Genomic DNA, 25,500 nt, shown 5'->3' on the forward strand with positions numbered 1-25,500 from the left:
ATGTCTACACATATGAACGGCGGAAATATTTCAAAATAAACATTCGTGCAGTTTCTTTTTTTTTTAAAACATTTTATTAGGGGCTCATACAACTCTTATCACAATCCATGCATATACATACATCAATTGTATAAAGCACGTCTGTGCATTCTTTGCCCTAATCATTTTTTCTTTTTTTACATTTTATTAGGGGCTCATACAACTCTTATCACAATCCATACATATACATACATCAATTGTATAAAGCACATCCATACATCATCTGCCCTAATCACTCTCAAAGCATTTGCTCTCCCATTCGTGCAGTTTCAAGTGACGTTTTTCCCGACTTTGCGTCTTCCTGCTCCCCCCACAAAATTCTACGGAAATGTATTCTTTTGGAATGAGGAGAGACGATAGCTAATCGTCTCTTCTAAACCGCCATTGCAGGGAACCGCGTTTGCTGTCAGTCTCCTGACGCCGAATTTCCCTGTATGAAGCACACGGAAATGTGAGAGGTGCTGTTTTCGAATAATAAATTGCTGCTTTCAAGTCGTCGCCTGATGTGTTTTAATAGGTGAACGTTTCTTGAAGGGATGACTACCACTGCCTGGCCGGCCTACCCTGACGTCCCCGGGGAACATTGCCACCTAGCAACCAGGAGCCCGCTGACGCGCAGCGCTGCGCCCGAGAGGCGGGCGGAGGAGAGCCGCTCGCCCCGCCCCTCCGCGCGCCGGCGGCCACGGTCACCTGGACCGGAGAGGGGCGCGCGCGGGGGATGGAGCCCGGCGCCCGCTGGGGTGCGCGTACGGGCAGAAAGCAAGCCCCGGAGGCTGGGGGCCCGCCAGGGCGCTGGTGGGGGGCGCGTCGCAGTGCCTGGCGCCGTTCGCCCGGCGTCCGGCTGGCGTTGGCCAAGCCAGCTTCGCGGCGGAACGGTCAGGTGAGCGCGGCCCCCTGCCCCTGCAGCCCGGAACCGAGGGCCAGAGGAAGGGGCTTCTTCGCGTCCCCGCCGGGCCCGCCATGGCGCTGGCCGCAGCCGCAGCGGCAGCCGCAGCGGCGGCGGGGGTGAGCCAGGCGGCGGTGCTGGGCTTCCTGAGCGAGCGCGGCGGGCAGGTGCGCAACTCGGAGCTGCTGAGCCGCTTCAAGCCGCTGCTCGACGCGGGCGACCCGCGCGGCCGCGCGGCCCGCAGGGACCGCTTCACGCAGTTGGTCCACGACGTGGCGGAGGTGAAGGACCTGGACGGCGTCAAGTTCGTGGTGCTGAAGGAAAAGCCCCCGCCCCCCGGGGCACCGCAGCGGCCGCCCGGCACCCCCAGCGCGCCCGCTGACCGGTCCGAGCGCGCTCCCGTCTCACCGGGCTGGACGCCGCCCCAACAGTCCGAGGAGCCACCCGAGGACCCAGCTCCCCCATCAGAGCCGCAGGGTCCCCCCGGGGCTCGGGTCCCGGAGCCGGCTCAGCCAAGTGGCCCGCCGGGCGGCGTAGGCTCCGCCCACGGGGTCCCGGAGCCCTCGGACGCCCGCGTTCCAGCCTCGGAGACAGTCGGCCCTTCCAAGGACCTGTCCGCAGACGTGACCCCGCCATCGACCGCACAGCCGGCGGCAGCCACGTCCCGCACCCCGGAGCCCGAGCCCGAGCCTGGGCCCGCGAGGCCCAAAGGACCGCCGCCCCCCGCGCCGCGCGCGCCGCAGCCCAAGCCCTGCATGCTGCCGGTGCGGTACGTGCCCGACCCGGCGCCCTGCCGCGTGCCGAACCCCGAGCTCCGGGTGCGCGCCGAGGAGCAGGGCCTGCGCCGGCAGCAGTCGGAGGAGCCCAGCCCGCGGGACACCCCGCTGCTGCTGCGCCGCCTCTCCGTGGAGGAGTCCGGCCTGGGCCCCACTCGCTCCCCGCACCTGAGGCGCCTGTCCCGGCCAAACGCGCGGCTGCTGAGCCCCGACGCCGAGGAGGTGCCCGCCGCGCCGCCGCCGCCCGCCCTGCCCCTGGAGCCGGCCGAGCACGAGTGGCTGGTGCGCGCCGCCGGCGGCCGCTGGACCCACCAGTTGCACGGGCTGCTGCTGCGCGACTGCAGCCTGGCAGCCAAGCGCGACTTCATCTCCGGCTTCACGGCCCTGCACTGGGCCGCCAAGAGCGGCGACCGGGAGATGGCTCTGCAGCTGGTGGAAGTCGCGCGGCGCGGCGGCGCCCCGGTCGACGTGAATGCGCGCTCCCACGGCGGCTACACGCCGCTTCACCTGGCGGTGCTGCACGGCCACGAGGACGCGGCGGTGCTGCTGGTGGCTCACCTGGGGGCGCAGGTGCACGTGCGCGACCACAGCGGCCGGCGAGCCTACCAGTACCTGCGGCCCGGGGCCTCCTACCCCCTGCGCCGCCTACTCGGTGACCCTAGCCCGCGTGGCGCGACCGAGCCCGACGGCCTCGGCGGTGGCGGCAGCTTTGCGTCCCGGCGCCCGGTGCAGGTGGCCGCCACCATCCTCAGTTCCACCACCAGCGCGTTTCTGGGCGTCCTGGCCGATGACTTGATGTTCCAGGACCTGGCTCGAGGTCTCAAGAAGTCCAGTTCCTTCAGCAAGTTCTTGGCGTCGCCCATGGTTTCACGCAAAAAGACCAAGATCCGAGGGGCCCTTCCCTCTTTCTCGGAAGTCTCTCGGAGAACCACCCCGAGGCCATTCGCCGGCTTAGTGCCCAGCCTGCCCCCCACAACCTGACCGCCCCTGAAGAGACAGCCTGGTTGATCCAACAGGCTCTGCCTGTACGTTTAAACATGCCCTCGACCTTGGCCCATCCTGTTTTCATCGGTCGGTAGCCTCTTTCACCCAAGGGGGCCACGATCGACTCCACGCTTCTGTCTGAGGCCAGACCTGTCTCCAGAGCCAGGGTTAGAGATTGCAGAGAGATCCACCCACCCACCCCCGCCCCACTAAGGCATTCCAAAATCTCTGGGGCATTCTTGAAATTTAGGGTCTGAGATGAAGGGGTGGCAGCTGATCTGGCTGGTCCAGGAGCTAGGGCTAAAGCTGTCTCTTACAATACTGGATGAAGCTGATTGTTTGTCTGCTTTAGGGTGTGATTCAAAGCTTTTATCCTGTTTTAAGAGTGAAAATGAGGTAAAGCAACTTTCCAAAATCTAACCTTTTGAATCGTATTTTTCTCCATTTTTACACCAAGTGCTCAGACACTTTCGATCTTTTGCTAAGTATTTTTGAATTCTACTTAAAATATATATATATATATATATATCAAAGTCGAAAGAAAATTAGTCGTACAACCAATAAAACCCTTAAAAATGTATCTACCTCATTTTTAGTCAATGGAGATTCTGGCGAGCCTTGAACACAGACTCTCCGCTGTGACTGCTGTGAATGTAACTCGTGTTGGTTGTCCCTGTGAGCGCCAAATGTTAGCACACAAGCACACCTTGGGAGCGAGTGCTTTTTAAATTGTGGTTGTCTCTACAGTGGAATGCAAACATGCATGTTGGGCCCCAGGGGGTACCTCTTTTGATTTAGCACGAAGATTTCAATGTACTTTTCTCAACTGTGAGTTCTTTGTGACTTGCACCTTTGACGTGCTTCCGAATCTGCCCATCTCAAACCGGTCTGGGTCTCTCATGGCCAGACAGGAGCCTTCAAAGAGAGCAGTGTCGCATGACATCCCACCAGAAACATAACTGGTTGGTTACCTGTGCACAGTACAATTAAGAGCAACAATGCTATCTGGGAGTTCTGTACAAAGGAAAAGTACAGAATGCACGATCTTTAAAGTTTTCTGAAAACAAACAACTTCGTATTCCAAAATAACAATTGCAGGATCTCTTTGCTCCACGGCCACGGACAGGCGGCTGAACGCATGCTGAGAAATTTGGTAGATGCTGTCAAGATTTCCCAGGTTCAGGACGGTGTCATTTTTTTAGTGGCACTTTTTTTTTCTGCTTTAAAGATGGGGAATCTATTTGCTCAACCAACTTTTTTTTTAATCTCAGAGTGCAATTTTTCTCTGCTTTTGTGAATTGTGTAAGTCAGTATAGAATAATTTTTGTGTGACCCAGAGTCATTGGGTGTATTGTTTTTAATCTCCCTTCCACATATGTAAGTGGGGCCTTTGAAATTATTTAAGGTAGTCATTTATGGGATACTCCGACTTAAGCGTTGAAATAAACAGTCCTCCCTTTGCTCCAGCCTATGCGAAGATGTTCTTCTCTTAAACAGTCTGCCGTCTTTGCTGTGGTGTTTCTCTTTTCTCCTCAAGCTCTTCGACTTCTCTTCATCCTCTGTCCCTCTCAATCATTCTATTACTAACAGAGTTTGGACTTCTATGTAACGTAAAGGTGGCTATTAGATAAGGAAGCCACAAACCGGAGATAAAATGTAGGCCCAGATCCGACCTTTTCCACCTTCCTTGTCTGAAATCCTAGCATGTCTAGCTAACCTGCATAAATTATTTTAAAATGCAAATCAGTTCTTCAACGGCTGTGGGAAAACTGTGAGAGGCAATAATTATAGCCACCTGGGTAATTGAAGCTCTAGAAGACTGAATTAAGTGGTAGAGGTTTTCCATGGTAAAAGAGAGGCCTGACGGACACAGGGTGACAGAGGTCACAGACATAAGTGCAAGCTAACACGAGGAAGACAAAATTGAAACCAGCAAAATAATATTAATGATAACGAATGTGTACTGCACACCTAACGCAGAAGAGCGCTATCTGCACTGCCCAAAACAGCTTGGTGTATAAAGGGGTGCTTTCCACGTGAAGTAAACCATCTGGCTCAACAGGCAGGTGGTAGAAAGCACTGTGGTTTCTTTGCAGGCTAGGACTTTCTGAGCTGCAAGGCAAGTCAGCAGGGAATTACCGTTTGATAGAGTTTGGTATACATGTGGAAAATCTTTAAGACCCCCATATTGCCTAGCAGGAGGTAAACCTATAGAAGAGTGCACTATTCCCAACAACTAACACAAATAACCGGTTACGCAATTCGCTAGTTCGAAGAGAATGACTCCTCTTTAATGGGGAGAAGTTAATTGTTAATGCATGAGTCACATCAATAGCAAGCTTTGAAATGAAGTTTTACATTTCCTTTAATGGAGCTGGAGACTGTTCCTGAACACATCTCCCTTTCTTAAAGGAGATCGAGGCTATGGATAAGGTGTGTGTGTGTGTGTGTGTGTGTGTGTGTGTGTCTCTGAGAGAGAGAGAGAGAGAGAGAGAGAGAGAGAGAGAGAGAGAGAGAGAGAGAGAGAGAGAGAGAGAGAGAGAGAGAGAGAGAGAGAGAGAACCTGTGCTGGTTAAGTGGCAAGCACAGTTGAAACGCTTTCCAACATTGACCACAGCCCTATACAATAAGCACTGAGCATCCTCACTCATGGAGGAAGCTGAAGCCTAGAGAAGCTGCCCAGGCCTCACAGCTAGTGAATGGCAGAGTCAGTATGGCATCCGGGAGCTAGTCTCTGTCCTGTCCAGTCACAGGGAAGCAGGCTAGTCTCATGTCAGCCCTTGACTCAATGTGAGCTTTGACCAAGCTCCAACTCCCTTCTCTGTGGGACACGAGACTGGCAGGACCACCCAAAAGGCCATGGGAAGGCACAGGGAGTAAGTAGGTGAAGCTCTTTGTGAACCCAAAATATTAGTATTCATTGGTTTTCTGCGTTTGCTTGACAAGATCACCATTTTCTCAGCATCTCAGTAACAATCGATTCTGCTAGGGGAAGAAAAAAAATGGGTATTCTTACAAAAGGGAAACTATCCCATGTTCTGTATGTGGTAGCGCTTTAGCGAAGGTAGAAATAATAATATCTTTTGTAACGCACTGTATTACAGCAGCTCTACCCCTACCTTCAAGGTGCCCCCGGGGCACAGTGGTTTCAGCGTTAAGCTGCAAACCAAAACCCACCATCCCCTGCCCTAGGAGAACAGGAGGCCTGCTGCTTCCGTAAAGAGTTCAAAATCACCAGCCGCTAGGGAAAAGGATGAGGCTTTCTACTCTGCAAAGAGTTATAGTGTCGGAAACCCACAGGGGGCTGTTCTATAGGGTCATGATGTCGTTTGGCTTTTAGGGTTCAGGACTCAAACGAGGACGGCTGAGGGTATCCCTTACACAGCTCACCCGGGATTCATCGCCCCCCTCCCCCCAGCGTTTGGCCTTTTTCTGGAAGAAATCAGTTGGCCATTTAAAATGCTTCATAAAGAGTGCCCAGTGTTCATTCTGTGTGCACAGGGTCACTATGGTCACTCAGTGGCACCCAACAATAAACAGCAGTGATCCCCACACAGCTTTCTACCTCTGCCGTGCCCCTAGGGAAAGAAAGGAGAGACAGAGAGACACAAAAGACACAGAAACAGACGGAGAAGGAGAAGAGCTGTCACTCCAGACCTTGCCTCTCAGGGGGTAAATAGCGTTTCAGGGTAAGCATTGTACGACTCACCCACAGGTCGTGGGTTCAAACCTCTAAGGGGAAGGTAGCCAAGGCTTTCTGCTCCTGCGCAGATGGTGCCTCTGAAACCCTCAAGTCCAGGGCCTAGACAGATAGGGTCGGTGTGTCGGATGGACTCGATGGCCGTGGATTTGAGGGTAGTGCTGGCGGGGCGGCTGTGTTTGGTTTAGTGGGAAGTGGGTGATGAGTTATATTTCAGAAACAACCAGGTCAGCCCTTGGCCCCAGCAGGTCATGGAGAGAATCCCTTTATAACAATGAACCGCCTCTCAAATGTCCCTTTCTCTGCAGTCCTCAAGCACTTGTGACCTAGCTGTCCTCCTCTCGGAGCGCCCCATGGATGCACGTGTGAGCCAATGGCACTGCAGTGTGTTCCAGCGAGGCTCCCTGAGGTCTGGGCCCGCGCGGGCGGAGGCACGCCTTGTGCCGAGCAGGCTGTTCAGACAGATTGCACGCCCATCCCGGCCCCGCACACCACTGCCTCCCTATTCCGTTTCCAATTGACAGTCTGAAGGTAAAAAGTACACCAATTACATCCATATTAGGGGGAGCTGCGCGGGCGGGCGGCGGCGGCGGGGCTGTCTGTTGCCCAGCAACGGCCCGAGCCCCCGCGCGGGGGCGCGCAAGTCCGCAGGCGGGGAGGCAGCGAGTGCGGGTGGCGCAGAACCCGGGGGGGGGGGGAGGGGGGCGGGAAGGGAGCATAGAGGGGGTGCGGGAAGGAAGCATGTCACTTTTCGTTCCAAACCGGAGCACTGAGCGCTCAGGCGCCCCCTGGGCCCGGCTGCTCCCCAGCTGTCCACGACACGTGAACCACCGGCTTTCCAACGAGAGCCCTCCCTGCAATCTTCCCCAGGATTTTCCGACGGCAGGAAGGGGCTCAGCTCCCGCCGTCAGGCCCGCGCTACCAGGGCCCCGCGCCCGCGAGGTCCCGGACTGCCCAGCGCGCGGAGACGCCTTTGCCGAAGGAGCCGAGTGCCCTCTGCTGGCGAGGTCTTGGCCGATGGCGTCGCGGAGCCTCTGGTCCTCTGCGTGCCATCCACAGGTGCAGTGCTTGCTTTTGCTCTCTATAGTAGTATTGTTGGGATCTCATTCACATCCCACACACGTCCACGTTCGGTCATATTCAGAAGAGTTGTGCCATCAGCACTGCCACCAATTTCAGAACATTTTCTTTCTCGTAGGGACTGTCGTTATCTCCTCGTGTCCCCCCCCCCCACCTCCCTAAGGATTGAGCCAGTCACTGTCTCTTAGATTTGCCCATCCTGGATTTAACATACACAAAACCATACAAAACAAAAACAAGAGGGAGAAAAACAATGACAAAGTAAAACACTGTAAACCCTCCATCGAAAAGAAAGCAGAAGATATTAAAAACTAAAACAACTAAATGGACCCAAAGAAAGATCCCATGATAGGGTATTACGCTGGGCCCTGACTGCATCTGCCACAATTGACTTTACAATAGTCTCGGGTTGATAGCAAGGCTGTTGCCACGCCCGGGCTCTGGTCAGCTCGGACTCACCAGAGTCGACTCCAATGATCCTGTAAGATGGAATAGAAGAGTCTCGTGGGGTTTCCTTGACTGCTATCTTTACAGAAGCAGCCAGGTCATTTTCCCGGGGACAGCAGCTGGTGGGTTCCAATCTCCCCCTTTTCTAGCTGAACTTCTAACCACTGAGCCACCTTCTTTCTGTGGTGCCGTTCCCAAAGTGTATGGGGGCATTCAGCCTTACCCTCTGAGGGTACAACAGTCAGGAACAGGATCAATGGGGTAGGAAGAGGACAGAGAGAGACAAGATGGGTGTGAGAGTGTGGTCTTATTTGGGGGCTCTCCCAGTATGGCAGGGACAAGCACCAACCCGTCTCCTGTCATGCAGTCCATTCTGACTCATGACGACCCCGTAGGACACAGTAGAAGTAACTGGAGTGGCAAGACTGTCACTCTTTCTAGGAGCACAGGTCATTGCGTCCTCTCACAGAGCATGTGGTGGGCTTGAACTGCCACACTGCAGCACAACTCTGGCACCAAAACTCCTCAGGCCAAGCGCAGGGGGCTCCTATTCCTCCTTGGTAAAAACCTCAGTATGGAACCAAAGTACAATGTAGCAGAATGATGGCAGAGTCTGCTTCCCAGCTGGGGGTGCCTTATCTAAAATGGCACAGTGGACAATGTTATATGTGTTTCTGAGAATCTCACAATGGGAGAACGCACTGGGAATTGTATAGGGCAAGAGGCAGAGGAAATAAGTGTATTGCTTTCAGCTGCCCATCTATCACAGGGAGCTGCCCTCCAGGCTGAGGGCCTTGGAGGGAGGCCCCGCCCACGGCGTTCAAAGGCCGGGGAGGGAAGGGGAAGCATGATGTTAGAGCAGCAGTGGCCTCACCAGGAGCCCCATATGTTTTTTATAAAATGGCACAATGTGAGCATTGTTCTGTGCTCAATAGTGGGACTGTTATAACTAATGCTTGGGTATGAATAGGACCATTTAAAATCCCCAACCAGTTGCACTTAGTGACAATAAGCATCAGAAAACAAGCCCAGAAGCAGAAATTTCTCACTTTGGGGTCAGTTGGCTTTAAATACACATGCACATGCCTTCATGTGCCCTAGTTCCAAAAATAAACGGAACATTTGCTTCAACCGTGGACTTGCCTCTAGTTTCTGCTGCTACAAACGCTGCCGATGTTCACAGGCACATCTTAGGGTCTGGAGGCGCTGGTGGTGTATATGGTTACGGGTTTGACTACTGACTGATGGGTTCTCAGTGTGAACTCCTCACCCCCTGAAGACAGGCTTCTGAAAGGTCACAGGCTTGAAAACAGTGCCACTCTGTGACACACTTGGGGTCACCATGAGTTGGAATCAACTTGACAGCAGCTCACAACATCTTGGCTTCTAACGGATTGTCTGTGCTCAGAGAGAGAGGAGTTTGTCCCAATTTTTGTACCAGCCTGAAGCACCCCACAAACACCCCTACCTACCCCCAGACCTGCCTTCCTGACACGCAACCCAAGCTGCCTCTTTAGGTCCTCAGTCCCACATGGCAAGCCTCCAGACCCTCCACTTCTCACCCCACCCCAGTCCCCTCCCAGCGCCAAATGCCCTCTTCAGGCCTGACCCAGTGGGCTCTGCAAAGGAGAGGTGGGTGGGATTACAGAAGGCTATGGATGACAGGGACAAGCCAAGACTCCTGTGCAGAGTGACATGGGGAACATGGGGATTAAGCCTCCCTTGAATTTCCTGTGACCATTGGCCAGGGCTGTGCATGGTCTTACCCTCAGAGTACATAGGAAAGTAGATGAATACAGATAAGAGTTAGGTGAACATTTAACATCTTATCACTTGTCTTCCCTTTGACTCCTTTATTTGTTCTAATTTGTATTATTTTATTCATTCTTATGGATAGAGCTTTGTATTTTGTGATTGTAGTTGTTTTCTTTTTGCTGTTTTTGGTATGATTTTCTTGACATGAAATCCAGGATAGGCAAATCTATACAGACAGTAACTAGATTGATTGTTTCTTAGAGTTATGGCGGGAGGTTGGTGGGAAATGGGGAGCTAATAATAAACACAAAAATGAAGAAAGTGTACTAACATTGACTGTGGCAATGATTGGCTACATACCCCCCTTAAACATGTAAACCATTAAATTGTGTGGTATATGAACTATATGGAAATAAAACTGTTAAACTTAAGAAATAATATAAAAAAGAGAAAACGGGAAAAAAACAAAGGACAGGTAGGCAAACTCAGTTTGGGGAACACGGCTGAGAAGAGGAAGACTGTTCCCAAGAGCTTAGCATACAGGACATGTGGTTGGGTTTTTAGGCAGCAAACTTCTGAATCCACTGTTAATTTGGGGGGAATCTTCTAACTCTTGAGTCTTAAAGGGAGACAGGACCCCCACCACACACACACACACACACACACACACACACACACACACACACTTCTGTAACTGAAGCTGGCAGCTTGGGTAGAAGCCAATTGACCTAAGGAGCTAAGCTTTGTGGGGAGTGCAGTGCCCAGACCAACCAGGGCTGATTAGGCCATGGAGTTGAGGGCCCAGGATCTCCCTTGAGTCCCCGTTTTCAAAACCTGCTTCTCCAGTCTTCCCAGCCCAGACCCACATCCTGCAGTTAGTCAGGGCTGGGGTCTGCAGTTCGTACACAGAAGGCTCCCCTTGCCACTCCAATACGTGGAAGGCAGCATACACACTGTTCTTGATATTCATTGGAGAAAAGAACACACGCCACATGATGTCTAAAGGTGAAGTGCCCCTCTCCTTATCTCTTCTCCACCCCTGGCACGGGCCCTCCTTCTTCACAAAAAAAGGGGAGAATACTGCAGTTTGGTTTTTTGTTTTTTTAATACTGCAGTTTTTAAGACCCATTAAGCTAATTACCAAATAATACCCGAGACTTGCATAACAACATTTCAAAGGAGTATGGGGGGGGCCGGAAGTCCAGCCTCGTGTGCCCACCCCCCACCCCCAAGGCCCTGAAGCCTTCAAGGGGCCAGCACCAAGTCAACAGTGTCCTCAGCAGTCCCGTGGGTGAGAAGGAAGCAGGGCCAGCAGCCCCGCCCGCGCCACGCAGAGCTACATGAAGGGAGGTGGGAAGGGTGGTTTATCCTGCGGTCGGCTCCCGGGAGGCCAGGCCGGTCTGGAGGCCAGGGAGCGATGGCCAAGGTCGCCGCTGATGACGTCCAGTTGGTCCTGGAGGAGGCGGAGCTGCTCGTCCAGACTGCGCTGCCGGGCCAGAAGGGCGGCCTTGCTGGCCAGCAGGCCGCAGTAGGCACGCAGCTCCTCTGCCGCCAACGTCCGCGCGAGCACCTGGCGCAGCGCCCGCTCCCGCCGCGCCACGTGCTCCTTCAGCTCCTTGGCGTCCTCCTGCTGCCGCTCCAGGAGCCTGAGCCGCTGCAGCAGAGAGGCCTGGCGCAGCGGGGAGAGGCCACCGTGAGCCACTCCTGGATGTTCCCGTGGGAGAGGCCCTCTCCGCCCTGTTCCCCCACAGCCTGAACCCTTACCCGCTCCTCAGGGTCGCCGTTTGAACCCACTCGGATCAGGGCAGAACGCACGCGGGCCAGGCGGCTGGCCAGCAGCAGCAGCAGCCCCAGCACGCGCTCCAGGTCAGCCATGAAGCGGCGAAACCTCTCGAGCTCCCGGGGTGTGCAGGTCTGGCCCATCACGGACTCGAGAGCCGCGCTGCGCCTGCTACAGGCCTGGGCCGCTGACCGTAGCCGCTCCTGCTCTGCCTGAAGGTCCAGAAGCATCCTTCGGAGGAGGTCAGCGAGCTCCCCCTGCAATGTGGAAGGTCCAGTTCTCAAGGCACAAGCCCAAAACACCACCTCACTGCCATCCAGTTGATCCCAACGTATGGTGACCCCATAGGACAGAGTAGAACTGCCTCTCTGTAAGGCTTCATGAGCAGATAGCCCCATCTTTCTCCTGAGCAGCTAGTGGCTCAAACTGCTGACCTTCCATTAGCAGGTAACCCAAGATGCTACCGGATTTCCTTGGGCTGGGGTCAGGCCCTGACTTTTCGATCCAGGTCCAGGGCTCTCATCCTAATTAGCTCCACCTCCACACTCACCTTCTTGGCCTGGATGCTGTTGGTTGGCTCAGAGGGGGCCTGGCCATACCGCTGGTCAGGGATAGGGCATGCGGTGGGGTTTTCAGCACTTGTCTCCTCCTGAGAAGTGGTCTGGAACTGGCCAGAACTCTGTAGGCAGGACCTGGGGACAGAGCCAGAGCTCCCTGGGTTGGCCACACACAATGGCAGGTTTAGAATCCCCGGAGTGCCTGGTGCCTGTCACTCACCTTGGCTCAGAAGTACCAGCAGCCACTTCTCCAGTCTCCCCACAGGCTGGCTGCATTGCAGCCCAAATCTCGGCTAAAGGAATCAGCCCATCCAACACATCCAGCGGGGGCTGGGGGTTGGGTTGGGCAGTAAGGGTGTCACTCAGTGATGGATCCAGCCTGGCCAACTCCTGAACCAGCTCCTCTAGCCGCTGATGGGACCATAGTGGCCTATAACCTGGTTTGCCAGTGTCCTGGGCCAGGGCTGTGTGGCCAGGAAGGCTCTGGTTACTACTGCCTAGGAGAGCATCCACTGGGAGAGGTTTGGGAGAGCCACTCTCTGCAACTGCAGGGTTTTGGGCAACCAGCAGTCTGCTGGGGTCATTGGCTGAATTGTCAGTATTTTCCGTTTCAGAGGGGTCACAACATAGGACCCCAGAGTCACCTACAGAACCGTTCACCCCCTGCCAGCAGCCGTCTGCCCCTGCAGCTGCGGGTGAATCCTGGGGAGGCTGCTCTGGGGTGACTGTAACCTGGCCAGCCCTTTGGTCTAGGTCGGCTCCATCCTGTTGATCAGAGGCACAGGCACTAGAATTGGAAGAAGACATGAGATTAGAAAAAGCTCCAACCAGTGGAGAGCAAATGTTTTGAGAATGATGAGGGCAATGAATGTACAGATGTGCTTTACACAATTGATGTATGTATGGATTGTGATAAGAGTTGTATGAGCCCCTAATAAAATGATTTTAAAAAGAAAGAAAAAGCTCAAACCATAAATAAGTGGTGGCTTTCAAAGGCCATTTACCTCTACTCCTACCCACTTGGATTTCAGAGTCAGGCTAGGAGGTGGCCCCTTCCCCTCTAGCGCTTTGTGGATGTTTGCAAGGGGGAAGGATGATGGGTAACTCACTCTTCTTGGAACAAGAGGACATTTACCTGGTTGGAAGCTCCTGGGGCAGATAGGTATCTTGTGATGACCTCGTTGGGACCCAGGGAGCTTCTTCCAGGTAAACATCATCATGCGGCAGGGAAGGGAGCCGGGCCGGTACCCTCTGCTCACAGTCCGCAGGGCTGTCCTGGGGGCTTTTTGCAGGACACACGGCTGCAACCACCTCCGGAGCCAGGAGCCTTTAGGCAGGGACCCTCTCATAAACCACAGTGGCCCCAGGGGTCCACTAAAATGAAACAATTCACTGCCATCAAGCCGATTCCGACCCCTAGTGACCCGATAGGACAGAGCGGAACTGCCCCTGTGAGTTTCCAAGACTACACTCCTTACAGGAGTAGAGAGCCTCATCTTTCTCCTGCAGAGTGGCTGCTGGTTTTGAACTGCTGGCCTTGATGTCAGCAGGTTAACAAGTACCCACTAAGCTACAGGAGGCCACCATGCCCACAAAAAGCTCTCGGTGCTGCATGGGGGAGGCACAGACGGAGGGAGGCCACACCTTCCTTGGACAGCAGCTATGACAGCTGCCTACCTCAGTTTTCAAGCCCAGAGTGGCCCGCATCTCACCTGAGAGGTCTGCCTTGACACGATGTTCTGGGGGGGTCTGTTCCTTGGGGAACAGCCTGGAAAGGCAAACAGTTGATAAAATGTGCATGAAGCTTGGGTCTCCTAGGTGATCCACCCCACCCCTCCGGCATGAACCCCCATTTTCCATACCTGGACATTGGATATGATCCCACCTGGGTCTCCCCAGTGGCCCAAGCCTTTTCCAGAAGTGTGCGGACTCCTCCGACTGGCCCGCTTGTAAGGCTCACGGAGCTTCCAGGATCCAAGGGGCGGGTCTGCTGTGCCTGGGACCTGGGTCCCGGGCAACCGTCGGACCTGGTGGCCTTCGCACTCCACCCCAGGCTGCAGTCCCTGGGACTCGGGCCAGATGAGGCCAGAGGCAGAGCAAGCCTCGGCTGGGCATTTCCCCGCGGGCCCAGCGCCCTGACCCATGCGATCGAGCTTCCCTGGGTCCGAGAAGCACCAGTCCCGCTGCTGGCTGCTGAGGCGCCTCCCGCCGGGTCCTGGTGCGGGGATCTCGCGGCATGGCAGCTCCACCTCCGCCACCGGGTGGCTGAGGGAAGGGGAGCGCGGGTGTGCCGTGGAGGGCCGCAGGCGGGCTGGCAGGCTCATGCGGAGTTCCTTGCGCTGGAAGGACGTCTCCCGGAGCACCCGCCGCTGGGCGCCCTGCAGCCGCTGGCGGTAGGCGGCCCTCGAGGCCGGTGGGCTGGGCGGCTCCTCGGCCCGCGCCGCCGCCTCGGCCTCCGCTGCCAGCGCGAACAGCAGCGGGGTGGCCTGCTTGCTGAGCGTCCCCCGGTCCCCCTGCAGTTCCGGCAGGTGTGGTCCACCGAGGGCGGGGGGCGCAGGTGCGGGCCGTGGGCACGTGCGAAGGCCGGCGGCAGGCGGGACCCCAGTTGGGCCCGAGTCACCCCACACCATTGGCACGTAGTCCCAGTCGAGATAGGGGTCGGGGTTGGGGTTGGGGTTGGGGTCGGTCTCCGGCGACGGAGTGCGCGGCTCCGGCCCTCCCGAGGCCGCCGAGAAGGAGCTGTAGGCCGAGTCGACGCGTGTGGACAGACGTCTCAGGTCCAGGCTGCGAGTGGAGGAGGCCAGCGAGGCACTGTCGTCCTCGGGACCCAGGGCATCCATGGCTGCGGGGATGGGACCTGGCTCTGTGGGTCCTGATAGAGCGCAGAGAGTGTGGCGGATGAGGAGCTCTGGGTTGGTGTTAGGGCAGCCAGTGAGGGAGACCCCACCTCGTGGATTTGGGGGGCCAGCCTGTTAGGGTCCGAGAAAGCACGGGCAGTAGTTAAGCCCTGCACGGCAACTCTGGAGGTGGGTGGACTCCAGCCTTCAACCAGAGACTGGCCCGTTGTTGCCCGCCGGGTCTCCCCAAGGCCACAGGCAAAAGCGCCTCCTCCGGGCAGCAGCCCTGAGAATATCCTCCTTCCTTTTCCAACCTGTCCCACCCAGGCTGCTTCCCAGAGGCGTCTGGTTCTCCTCTGATCTCTCCCTGCTAAACAATGGTTGGGAACATTCTGAGGTTGTAGAGGTGCCAAGAAAGGAGGGGTGGGGTGGGTACGACCCTGGTCCTAGGGCAGGGGCCTTGCCACCGTCTTCCTTCCGACATATGTGCTGGCTATGTCCAGGTGCTTATAGAAAGCCCTCTTTTGACTGTCATGCTGTTATCTCCACTTCACAGAAGATCACGCTGAGGCCCTGCGGGGGGACGATTTGCACCAGGGCACACACACAGGGCAGAGGCCTGCCTGGAATTTGGACCCACCTCTAAGCTCACTGCAGCCAGAATCAATTTCCTAGAAGCAAACTGCTGAAAATGAGTTTCCCACTCCCAGCCCCCTCCATCCCAGCAGCCAGAAGCTTCCTATAAAGCCTGAATTCCTCTGCTAGTGACAGATTCCAGGAGGGGGCGGGGAGGAGGCCCTGCTTCAGAGATGCTGTCTTTTGTCTGGGAATGATGGCTCATCCCCCTCCTTTGTCCTGCCACTCTGTTCCTCAGCAGCCCAGATGTCCTCTGACCTTTGGAGATTTCAACAGTGTCCCGAGCTTGCCCCGTGACGGGGCTCATCACTGCACAGAATTGTTGGCTGGCTTGTGATTTCCTCTGCCAGTCCCACCCCAGAGCTTCCCGAGGGCAGGCCCTGCTCTTGTCCGGCTCTGTACCCTCTGTGCCTGGCACACAGTCATTAAAAACTCAAACTCCACTGCCATTGAGCAATTCCGGCCCACAGTGACCCTTCAGGGCAGGGTACAGCTGCCCCTGCCTCAGGTACAGCCTGAGATTGTAACTTTTTAGGAGAGTAGAAAGCCTCATCTTTATCCTTCAGAACCACTGGTGTTTTCAAACTGTCGACCTCGAAGTTAGCAGCCCATCACGTAACCACTACGCCACCCGGGCTTCTTATGTAGTCATCGGTGTGAAATAAACATTAGTTAAATGGCAAAGGAAGGCACAGGCTTGCAGGGAATAGCCGTGGGGGGGCCACCTGGATGGGAAAGGAGCAGAGTTCCATAGCTTCTGCCCACCCCCTCCTTGTTCTGAGTCATCTTTTCTGGAGAGAGGGACAGAATGGCGAAGCACTTGTCACCATGGACACGGACCAGGCTACTAGTGCTTGGTTGGGAACAAACTGAGCAAGCAGACACAGCCTGGGGCCAAACGGGCTGCAAACTAATAGCTCCCCTGTCCCAGGAGGGAGGTGGGCAGGCGGGGGCTGTGTGAATCAGGGAGCATGCAGTACCCAGTCTGACTGGGATCATCCTCTCACCCGGGGTGAGAGCTGCCCGGAGGCTTGAGGGGTGGGCACTCCCTATGGGCTATGGAGCTTTGGGAGGACTTGCCATCACTGAGCTGTTTGGTAGGACGTGCAGAGTAGGGTGGCCTGTAGGTGGGGATCAGAAGGCAGGCTCCTTGGAGGTCTTCTAGCCACTATTTGGAGGTCAGAGTCACCCTCCTCTCCTCCTTCCTTGAGACCTAAGAAACTCCATAGCGGGGCAGGTGGAGGTGTTAGTGGTACAAGGAGATGATGTTTCATCAAAGGGAGAAGTGGCACCTGAAACATTCTTAGCTAACCGGGGACCAGAAGATCTTGACATTGCCCAGTTGGGGGAGTCCTTGTGGCCACCAAGCCCAGCCCTGAGTGGCCCTCACATGCAGGCTTGCAGACAAACCTCTTTTGCAAGGTTATTTCCAATCTGGACTTCAGGAAGACACGGACAAATGCACAGCCACTCTAAGGAGCAGCTCCTGGGAAAGACAGTCACCTCCTCTAAGCAGCGCGGTCAGACTGGCCAGCCCGCCAGGGCCCTCGCCCTCGTCCTTCAGAGCCCAACCTGGAGCACAGTTTGCCCTGGCTCATGCTACCCATGCCTGCCGATGCTGGCTTCACATCTACAGGCAGGGGGACTGGTCACACATAGACATTACTTCCCAAAGGGGCTTGAAAATTCCTTCATTGTAACTGTGCTGACCCAAGAGTCTGCTGACTTCACCACAGCAAACCAGCCTGAGCAGATACTAAACATGTACACAGCATCTCAGAGCTCTTATGGGTCTGTAAGATGCTCTGGGAGTGGTGATCCCAGTCGGTTGGTGCCAATGCAAGAGGTTCTCACTGGGCAGAATCAGAATCGGCTCTGCTAAGAGGAACCAAGTGTGCATGCAATTGGCGCTGGGTGGGTGGGTGAGTGGGCTGTTCAGCATAAAGAACAAGGAGTGTTCTGGTCAGCCAACCCACTGGCTATGGGTGGCTACACCCTGGTGGCCCCAGCAACTGCCTGGGTTAGTCAGTTGAGGATGGGGCCCACCAGTGAGCTTCAGGCTGTCTCTGAGGGCTGGGCTGTTGTTCAGGCTGGCCTATGGGGAGGGCGGGGCAGCATGGAATGGCTGCTTGCAAAGGGCCACTTGTGGGGGATGGTCGGCATCTGATATCAGAATGAAGGTGCAAGGGAGGAACAGAGCACAAGAATGACTCCAGGGCTCAGAATTGGGGGGCCTGGGAGATGGAGGAGCCAGATTGGAGGAGCTGGAACAGGAGCTGGCCAAAGAAGGAGGCGCTTGCAGTGGGGACCATGGACTGGGGGTAATGTGGATCCAGGGCTCAGTGGAACAGCTGGGTTAGCACATAGGCAGGGCCAGGTCTTTAGTTAGTGGCAGACGGGGATACTGAGGCGATCATGCATGCGGACAGTTTGTGGTGTGTGTAAAAGCACACTTAGGTCGGGGGGGGGGGGTGGGGGGGGAGGAAACGTGGTAGTAGGAGAATGATCAGGAATGGAACTCTACTCTCTCAAAAGCCACCTCACTTCCAACCGCGGTGTGGAGGGGTTGGCCAGGCCACTCCTGTGCTCCTGGCTGCTTGGGAGCCTCCTTGCCAGAAGGAACACTGGAATCCCAGCACCTAGACTAGGTCGAGAGGGGGCGTTCCGGGAAGTTGTGGCCTCCTGCTGACCACAGCCGACCGCGCCCGCCTTGCCCCCTCCCCCTCTCCACTCTTCTGCCCCGGAGCGCCAACAACACTCCCAGTAGCATTGGGCTCTGAGCGGCTGGTTTATGGGGCTCGGCGCTCACTCAGCCCAGGTGCAAGACGTGCAGAGCTCCTAGCTCTGGGCCTTACACAAGACACGAGGGACATTGGCGGCACCTTAAGGCGAGGTGGGCGTGGGCGTGGGCGGACAACGTACCTGCAGATTCAAGCTCAGGGCTCCCGAGCGGGCACGAAGACCGGGTCCTGGCGGCCGCAGGGGGCGGCAGAGTCACGCGGTGCGTCCAGGGCCCGGGGCCGCGGGGCAGAGGGGAGAGCGGATGGCCGCTGGCGCGCACATTTCTCGGCCTTTTCTAAGGAGTCCACCGTCGGGGCAGGTCTCGGATCCAGTGCAGGGGAGCAGCGCGATCCCAAGAGAGGGAGACCTCGGTTCTCCAAGTGCAGAAAGTCAAGAGCTGGGGGGCGCAGAGGAAGACACCCCCTTGACTACTTTGTCCACGCCGCGCGCTCCCCAGCAGTCGCGGCAGTTCGCTGGTCTGTCTCCTGACGCACCTTTGGGAAAGGAAAGGCGTGCAGGGGGCCTGCTGGAGGCGAGCAGGGTGCATTCGGGACGGGCTGGACACCTCCAGACGGAGCCCACCCGCGGGTCCCCTACCCCGCCTCCTCCCTAGAGGCGAGCCCACCGGCCCTCATCCGCGTGATCCCCACCCGCCCCCGGCCCTCGGCCCCCGGCCCCGACGCTTACCTGAGGCTCAACCGAGACGCACTCCGAGGCGCCCGCGGCCTCGCGGTGACATCAGCTCCCAGGGCTCCGGCTCCGACCCCACCTCCAGGCTCTGGCCACTGCGGGGGAGGCGCCACGTCCGGCCACCGGGGCGGGAGCTCAGAGCCGCGGGCCGGAGAGTCGCCCGCCCCTTCCCAGCGCCCGATAGTCAGCCTAGTCCTGGACTCAAAACTTAGACTCTCTGCCCCTCCACAGGGCAAGACTGAAGTGGGGGGGGCGCGGGGGGACAAGGCAAGAAGGAGTTATGCCACAAGCTCATTAGCCCCTGCCGGCTGACCAGACAAACGTGATGTGCAGGCGGGATCCCTAGGGACCTGGACACCTACCTCCATGGGGAGATCTAGGGTGGGCCTCCAGGTCCCTAGAAAGCCACCTTCTTTCTGCTCAAGCTGGGTCAAGAAAACAGAACTGCCCTGGAGCTGGTACCTGCACCCCGGTCTCTGATTACTGTTCAGAAGGTAACTGCCCCTAGACCAACTCTCCCTCTAGATCCGCCCCCACCTCTCTGAATCCCACTGTGGGCACTTGTTTTCCATTCGTGCCCCTTTGCTTTCCATATCTCCCACTAACCACCCAGCACAGTCTCGGCCCTCTGGGCTGCCTAGGACAGATGTGATCGCCCCAGCAGCCCTCAGTGGATTCTTCGGGTGCTGGACGTCTGTTACCCAGAGTCTGGCTCTCAAGCAGTCATCCAGGGGAGCCATCAGCATCCTCTTTGGTCCACAGCATTAGGAAATGGCCAAGCCCATGAGCTCCTTCAAAGAATGCTCTGCCTCCATGTGACATGATTCTCCCCCTCCCTCCTCTGGAGGGCCAGAAGTCCCCTCCACCTACTGCTCAAACATTCTATCCTGTGAGCATAAGTTCTAACCAGAAACATTCCATATCTGGAAAAGGTGAGGGGGCTCTGTGGTAGTTATATAATCTGTTGACAATTTGAGAGCATTACCGATGAAGGGGTACAGTTTACCTGTCAATCAGATCGTAGCCAATGAGGTCTCTGTGTGGGCATGGCCTTCTCCTGAGGATTCTGGGAACTCCTGTATTCCACCTTGGAGGTGGGAGACAACTCTTTCTGGGTTCACTCCCTGGGAAACATTTCTGAGGAGAAGCCACATGAAGCTACCCTGAGGCAGTTACAGAATTTTGGGAGTTGAAGGAACTATGAGGAGACCCCTGTCAGCACTGAGATGCCTCTACAGCCATTGCATCCACAAGACTTGTCACCCTCTGGCCTGTGATCTTCCTGCATTCTGCATTGCATGTGTCTCGTGAGTCTGAAGAGGAATTTATACACTGTACTGGGTTAATATCGGACTTATGGGGTTGGAATGGACTGGGCTGGGATGCTTTCTTAATGGTAATTGCTTGTGTATATAAAGCTCCTCTTCTATACACCTAGGAGTGTCAATGGATTTGTGTCTCTAGTCTAGCTGGACTAACCCAGGCTCTTTGTTGAGTTCATCCAGCTCTCAGGTCTGCTATAGGTTTGGGCTGCCTCCCACTTTGGGCCAGGGCCCGTGCTCTCCCCTCTTGGCACCTGGGATGATAAAGGTTTGTTGGTGCTACTGACCAGCATCCCATGACACAGCATCCCATGACACTGCATTCCATGACACTGGCAGATGTCAGAGCTGCACTTCCTGGGGCGCTCCATCTCCTTAGGTCTTTTAGAGCTAGAGGCAGCGGGCATCTGACCCTGTCACCGGAGGGTCCCTCCTGGCCACGACCCTTACCACCACATCAGCCCAGATTTGGATAGAGCTCTGGGCTCTAAGAACTCGGTTCCTAAACCCTTGGCTTTGAAAGTTGCCCTTTTTTAGAGCCTGAGCCACATGATTGGTCTGAGGTTCAAACTCAAAACTGACCACCATCAAGTCGATTCTGACTCAGAGCATCCCTATATATAAAAGCTGGTAGAACTGCCCCTGTGGGTTTCCAAAACTATATCCTTAGGGGAGTAGAAAGTCTTGGCTTTCTCTGCGGGGTGCTTGGTGGTTTTGAACTGCTGGCCTTTCAATTAGTAGCCCAACCCATAAACCCTATGCCAATTACTTGTCTTGTTTGAGCATCATGAAGAAGAATAGTCTATGGAATTCTGAAGCAGCCTTCCCCTCCGGCCACTGCAGCTCTTTCACTCACATGACAGCAGCTCTCTGCCAGACTCCTCGGGAAACGATGCCTGTAATTCCGCCTGGAGAGTCAAGTCTCTCCTTCCAGCCTCCTCTTCTGAAAACCAGACACCGCCTCTTACATCCAGGATCTGGCCCGTTACTGTCCGTTAGACCCTGGTGCTACCAGAAGTTGACTCAACATTCCCACAAACAAGCGACAGGACGTCCACATCAGACAAGGCCATTCGATGGCCGTGATAGATCAAGGAAAAACAAGAGCACTTGATGATCTTGTCTGCACACAGGCCCAAGCATGGGCATTGCGCAAGCCATGGGAAGGACCAACCCACTCTCTCCCTGGTTGACATGAGAGACCGCTGCTTTATTGATGATAACTTTCATCAGGTTTCAGACTCCAATACAGAGATAAAAGTCCTGCTTCCTTAATACGGTCCAAAATTATGAACACAAGCCCCAATACTATCATAAATCTTTCTTTTAAAAGAAGTTGTTAAAAAAGAAAACACCTACAAGCAGCTGTCATAGAGTTGATTCCCCCACGTGGGCCCAGGAGGCCAGGACTACTGGCTGGTGGTCGCTTTCTGCCCTTGCTTCACCCCTGCCCCCTGCCCATTTATTTAAGCCCCCCTGGTGCCCTTCTCTAACCCCCAAAGCCAGCTGTACAGAACCTCCCATACAGAGCAGTTTGCTGAGGAGGCTGGCAGAGCCAGGGATCAGCACCTGACCTCCCATTTCCAGATGGCATCCCCCAGCCCAGCTCTGAGCACTAGCTGCTGCCCGCCAGAATGGGCTCCTGACTGCGCCCTGGACCCCTGCTCCCTTTAGCTCCAGTCTCTCAGGTTAGACTCACGAGGGTCCTCCGGTACCACCACCTCTTCCCCTAATGCTTGGAGGCAGCTGCAACTCCCCCAGCAAGAAAATAAAAATCGGCACTTAAATAAAAAAAAGCTCTCTTCCGTCCAGCCAGCCAACATGTCGAAAGGGAAGAAGGTGGCCCCTGCGCCGGCCATCGTGAAGAAGCAGGAGGCCAAGAAGGTGGTGAACCCCCGTTCGAGAAGCGGCCGAAGAACTTCGGCATCAGCCAGGACATCCAGCCCAAGAGGGACCTCACCGGCTTCATCCTGTCCGGTGGCCGCATTACATCCGGCTGCAGGGCCAGCGCACCATCCTGTAAAAGCGGCTGAAGGTGCCGCCCGCCATCAACCAGTTCACCCAGGCTTTGGACCGGCAGACAGCCACCCAGCTGCTGAAGCTGGCCCACAAATACCAGCCGGAGACGAAGCAGGAGAAGAAGCAGAGGCTGCTGGCCCGGGCCGAGAAGAAGGCTGCCGGCAAAGGGGACGTGCCCACCAAGAGGCCGCCTGTCCTGCGAGCGGGGGTCAACACCGTCACCACGCTGGTGGAGAACAAGAAGGCTCAGCTGGTGGTGAGTGATCGCACACGACGTGGACCCCATTGAGTTGGCGGTCTTCCTGCCGGCCCTGTGCCATAAAATGGGGGTCCCCTACTGCATCATCAAGACCAAGGCCCTGCTGGGGTGTCTGGTGCACAGGAAGACCTGCACCACCGTCGCCTTCACACAGGTGAACTCGGAAGACAAAGGAGCCTTGGCTAAGCTGGTGGAGGCCATCAGGACCAACTATAATGACAGGTTTGACGAGATCCGCCGCCACTGGGGTGGCAATGTGCTGGGCCCCAAATCAGTGGCCCGAATCGCCAAGCTAGAAAAGGCCAAGGCCAAAGAACTCGCCACCAAGCTGGGCTAGCTTGCGCATGGCTGGTTTTTGTACATAATAAAACTAGTCCTTCAAAAAAAAAAAAAAACCCCAAAACCAAAAACTAGGTATAGCCAAGGTTAGGCCCACAAGCCTTGCTGCTCCTGGTCAGGCCCTTCCTCAAATTGAGGGTGGGTGGGAGGTGTGGGGGACCTCCATTCCACAGAGTTGACTCGTGTCCATCTGCACAGAGGACATCATAGCAAAGCCACGATCTGCCCTACAAGTCCAATGTCCCTCGCGGATGGTCTTTCTGTTAGATCTGGTTGACGTGCTGTGACAACGGTTTGAATTCTAAGACCGCGTTAGTCCACACACTATGCTAAGTGCCCCCCCTTTTATTTCATACTCGCATTCTTGTACAACTCCATTTAAAAGGTGAGGAAACAAACATAGATTTACTATCCTGTCATGGTGAGGTAACTAATAAACAGTGGAGGGAAAAGTGTATTCCATGCTGTCGAATTTCATTGTGCCGCTGGCAAAGAATATTGACTATCCCGTGGATGGACAGAAGAATGAACAAGTCTTGGAAGAAAGAAGTACATCTGAACAAGTCTTCAGAGAAGGACGCTGAGATTTCACCTCATACAAGGGGGGTACTCCCCCCGCCAAAAAAACAAACAAAATGGAAAAAAGCTCCGCTGGGCAGAGCTTTCACAGCGCACATTTCACCCCCACTAGGCGAGCATCCAGCAACTCCCTCTGAGTCAGTGCACCCACTGGTGGTGCCTGGGAAGGTTCTCTCTGGTCGCAGTGCTTTTTTTTTTTTTTTTCATAAAAGCAGTTTGCCTGAACCTTGTTTTTTGTGGTGGGTAATTTAAGAGAACAGTATGAAGCTGTGAAATTTTGTTTCCTGCTCAGGAAAATGCCGTAGAAACTGTAGTAATGTTGAACACAGCTTACAAGGACAGCCCTATGGGGAAAACTTAAGTGTATGAGTGGTTTTCTCTTTTCAAAAAAGGTGAAATGGAGATTGATGACAAAGCTCATTCTCGAAGTCCCCGTCAACTTCCCAAATGGAAAAAAATCGACTCATAGTGAATTTGGAATTCGTTCCACCAGGTCAGACTGTTAATCAAGCTTTCTATTTAGAGATTCTGAAAAGATAGCCTAATAGTGTGTAACAAAAAAGGGCTGCTTTGTGGCAGACAAGGGACTGGTTTTGCCACCACGACAATGTACCTGCTCACACAACCATCTCTGTGCCCCATTTTGGGCAAAAAAACAACATGCCTTTCTTGCCCCATGCACCTGACCTCACTCCATGAGACTTCTTTTTGTTTCCATGAATGAAGAGGAACCTGAAAAGACCGAAATGTGATGATGTAGAAGAGGTGTAGGGAAAAAAATGAGGGAGGTGCTGTCAGCCATGAAAACAGATGATAAGGTGATAAGGTTATTCTGTAAAAAAAAATTAAATATGCCCACCAAGCCCCAAGGACAAAATCAGAGCAGCCAGTGCACAGAAAGGACAATAGGGTTGGCCCCACCCACCATGAGACAACATCCCTCACTGACCCACAGCACTCTGGGGGACAACACCGGAGACAGTGCAGAAATTGTGCCTGATCTGACCCCATCACACTGGGGCGAAACACTAAGGGCGTGCAACAGAGCAGCATGGGGAGCAAAGCAATGAAGTTCCCAGAGAATACCAAAAATAGACTTTAGGGCCAGCGCGTGGCACCCCATCTGACTGGACCAGAAAATAGTCCTAATAGTCAACAAACAGACCTGGAACTATTTATAGGCTTTTCCTTTTTTGTTTTAAAATTGTTTTTGTTATTGTTTTTGTTTTGTCTTCCTTTGTTGTTTTGTTTGGCTTTGTCTTATTTTTGTGCTTACTATTGTCTCTGCATGTCTATCTAGATAAGATAGGGGGGATAAACAATTTGGAGGAGAAAACAACAGGACCGATGGTTCCAGGGGGGACATGGGAGATGGGGAGACTGGAGAAAGGAAAGGGGTTGTCAAGCAACCCAGGGACAAGGGAACAACAGTGATCTAAAATCAATGGAGAGAAGGGTGTAGGATGCCTGGTGGGGCTTAATCAAGGGCAATATAACTGAGGGGAACTACTGAAACCTGAATGAAGGCCGAACATGATGTGGGACAAGAGAAAAGTAAAAAGAAATACAGGCAAGAACTAGGAGGCAAAAGATATTTATAGAGGTCTAAATACAGGCATGTACATATGCAAATATATTTTTTATATAATGATAGGGAAATAGATCTATGTATTCATATTTATATGTTAACTATTATGATAGCAGATGGACATTGGGTCTCTACTCAAGTCCTCCCTCAACGCAGGAACACTTTGTTCTAACAATCTGGCATTCTGTGATGCTCACCTTCCTCACATGATCGCTGAAGACAAAATGGGTGCATGAGTAAGTGTGGTGAAGAAAGCTGATGGTGCCTGGCTATCAAAAGATATAGCATTTGGGCTCTTAAAGGCTTGAAAATAAACAAGCATCCATCTAGCTGAGAAGCACCAAAGCCCAAATGAAAGAAGCACACCAGCCTGTGAAATCATGAGGTATCCATGGGATCAGGTATCAGGCATCAAAGACCCAAAACAAAAAGTCATATCAATGTGA

The 25,500-nt window shown here is 54.7% G+C and overlaps 2 protein-coding genes and 1 pseudogene across 2 annotated transcripts; 2 read left to right on the forward strand and 1 right to left on the reverse strand.

The window, feature by feature from the left end:
* Positions 1 to 999: 999 nt before the first annotated feature.
* SOWAHA (sosondowah ankyrin repeat domain family member A) lies at positions 1,000 to 2,682 on the forward strand. The gene has a single exon (XM_075543112.1). The coding sequence runs from the start codon at positions 1,000 to 1,002 to the stop codon at positions 2,680 to 2,682; it is 1,683 nt and encodes a 560-aa protein (XP_075399227.1).
* Positions 2,683 to 11,003: 8,321 nt separating this feature from the next.
* On the reverse strand, positions 11,004 to 14,952 carry SHROOM1 (shroom family member 1). The gene is made up of 6 exons (XM_075542686.1): positions 13,867 to 14,952; positions 13,140 to 13,315; positions 12,225 to 12,791; positions 11,998 to 12,139; positions 11,432 to 11,704; positions 11,004 to 11,321 (listed from the first exon to the last, which is right to left on the reverse strand). Exons 1-6 carry the CDS (start codon positions 14,842 to 14,844, stop codon positions 11,004 to 11,006), a joined length of 2,454 nt encoding a protein of 817 aa, XP_075398801.1. The 5' UTR covers positions 14,845 to 14,952.
* A 7,139-nt stretch (positions 14,953 to 22,091) lies between these two features.
* Positions 22,092 to 22,943, forward strand: LOC142440117 (large ribosomal subunit protein eL8 pseudogene; annotated as a pseudogene).
* The last annotated feature ends 2,557 nt before the right edge of the window (positions 22,944 to 25,500 follow it).

The sequence above is a fragment of the Tenrec ecaudatus genome, chromosome 2 (genome assembly GCF_050624435.1).
Source record: "Tenrec ecaudatus isolate mTenEca1 chromosome 2, mTenEca1.hap1, whole genome shotgun sequence".
NCBI classification, from domain to species: Eukaryota; Metazoa; Chordata; class Mammalia; order Afrosoricida; family Tenrecidae; genus Tenrec; species Tenrec ecaudatus.

Coding starts and splice junctions, on each gene's coding strand:
- SHROOM1 (XM_075542686.1), bottom strand. CDS start 14,844: ATGGATGCCCTGGGTCCCGAGGACGACAGTGCCTCGCTGGCCTCCTCC. Junction 13,316..13,866: donor GGATCATATCCAATGTCCAG/GTATGGAAAATG, acceptor CTGGCTCCGGAG/GTGGTTGCAGCCGTGTGTCC. Junction 12,792..13,139: donor CCCCAGGAGCTTCCAACCAG/GTAAATGTCCTC, acceptor TTCCAATTCTAG/TGCCTGTGCCTCTGATCAAC.
- SOWAHA (XM_075543112.1), top strand. CDS start 1,000: ATGGCGCTGGCCGCAGCCGCAGCGGCAGCCGCAGCGGCGGCGGGGGTG.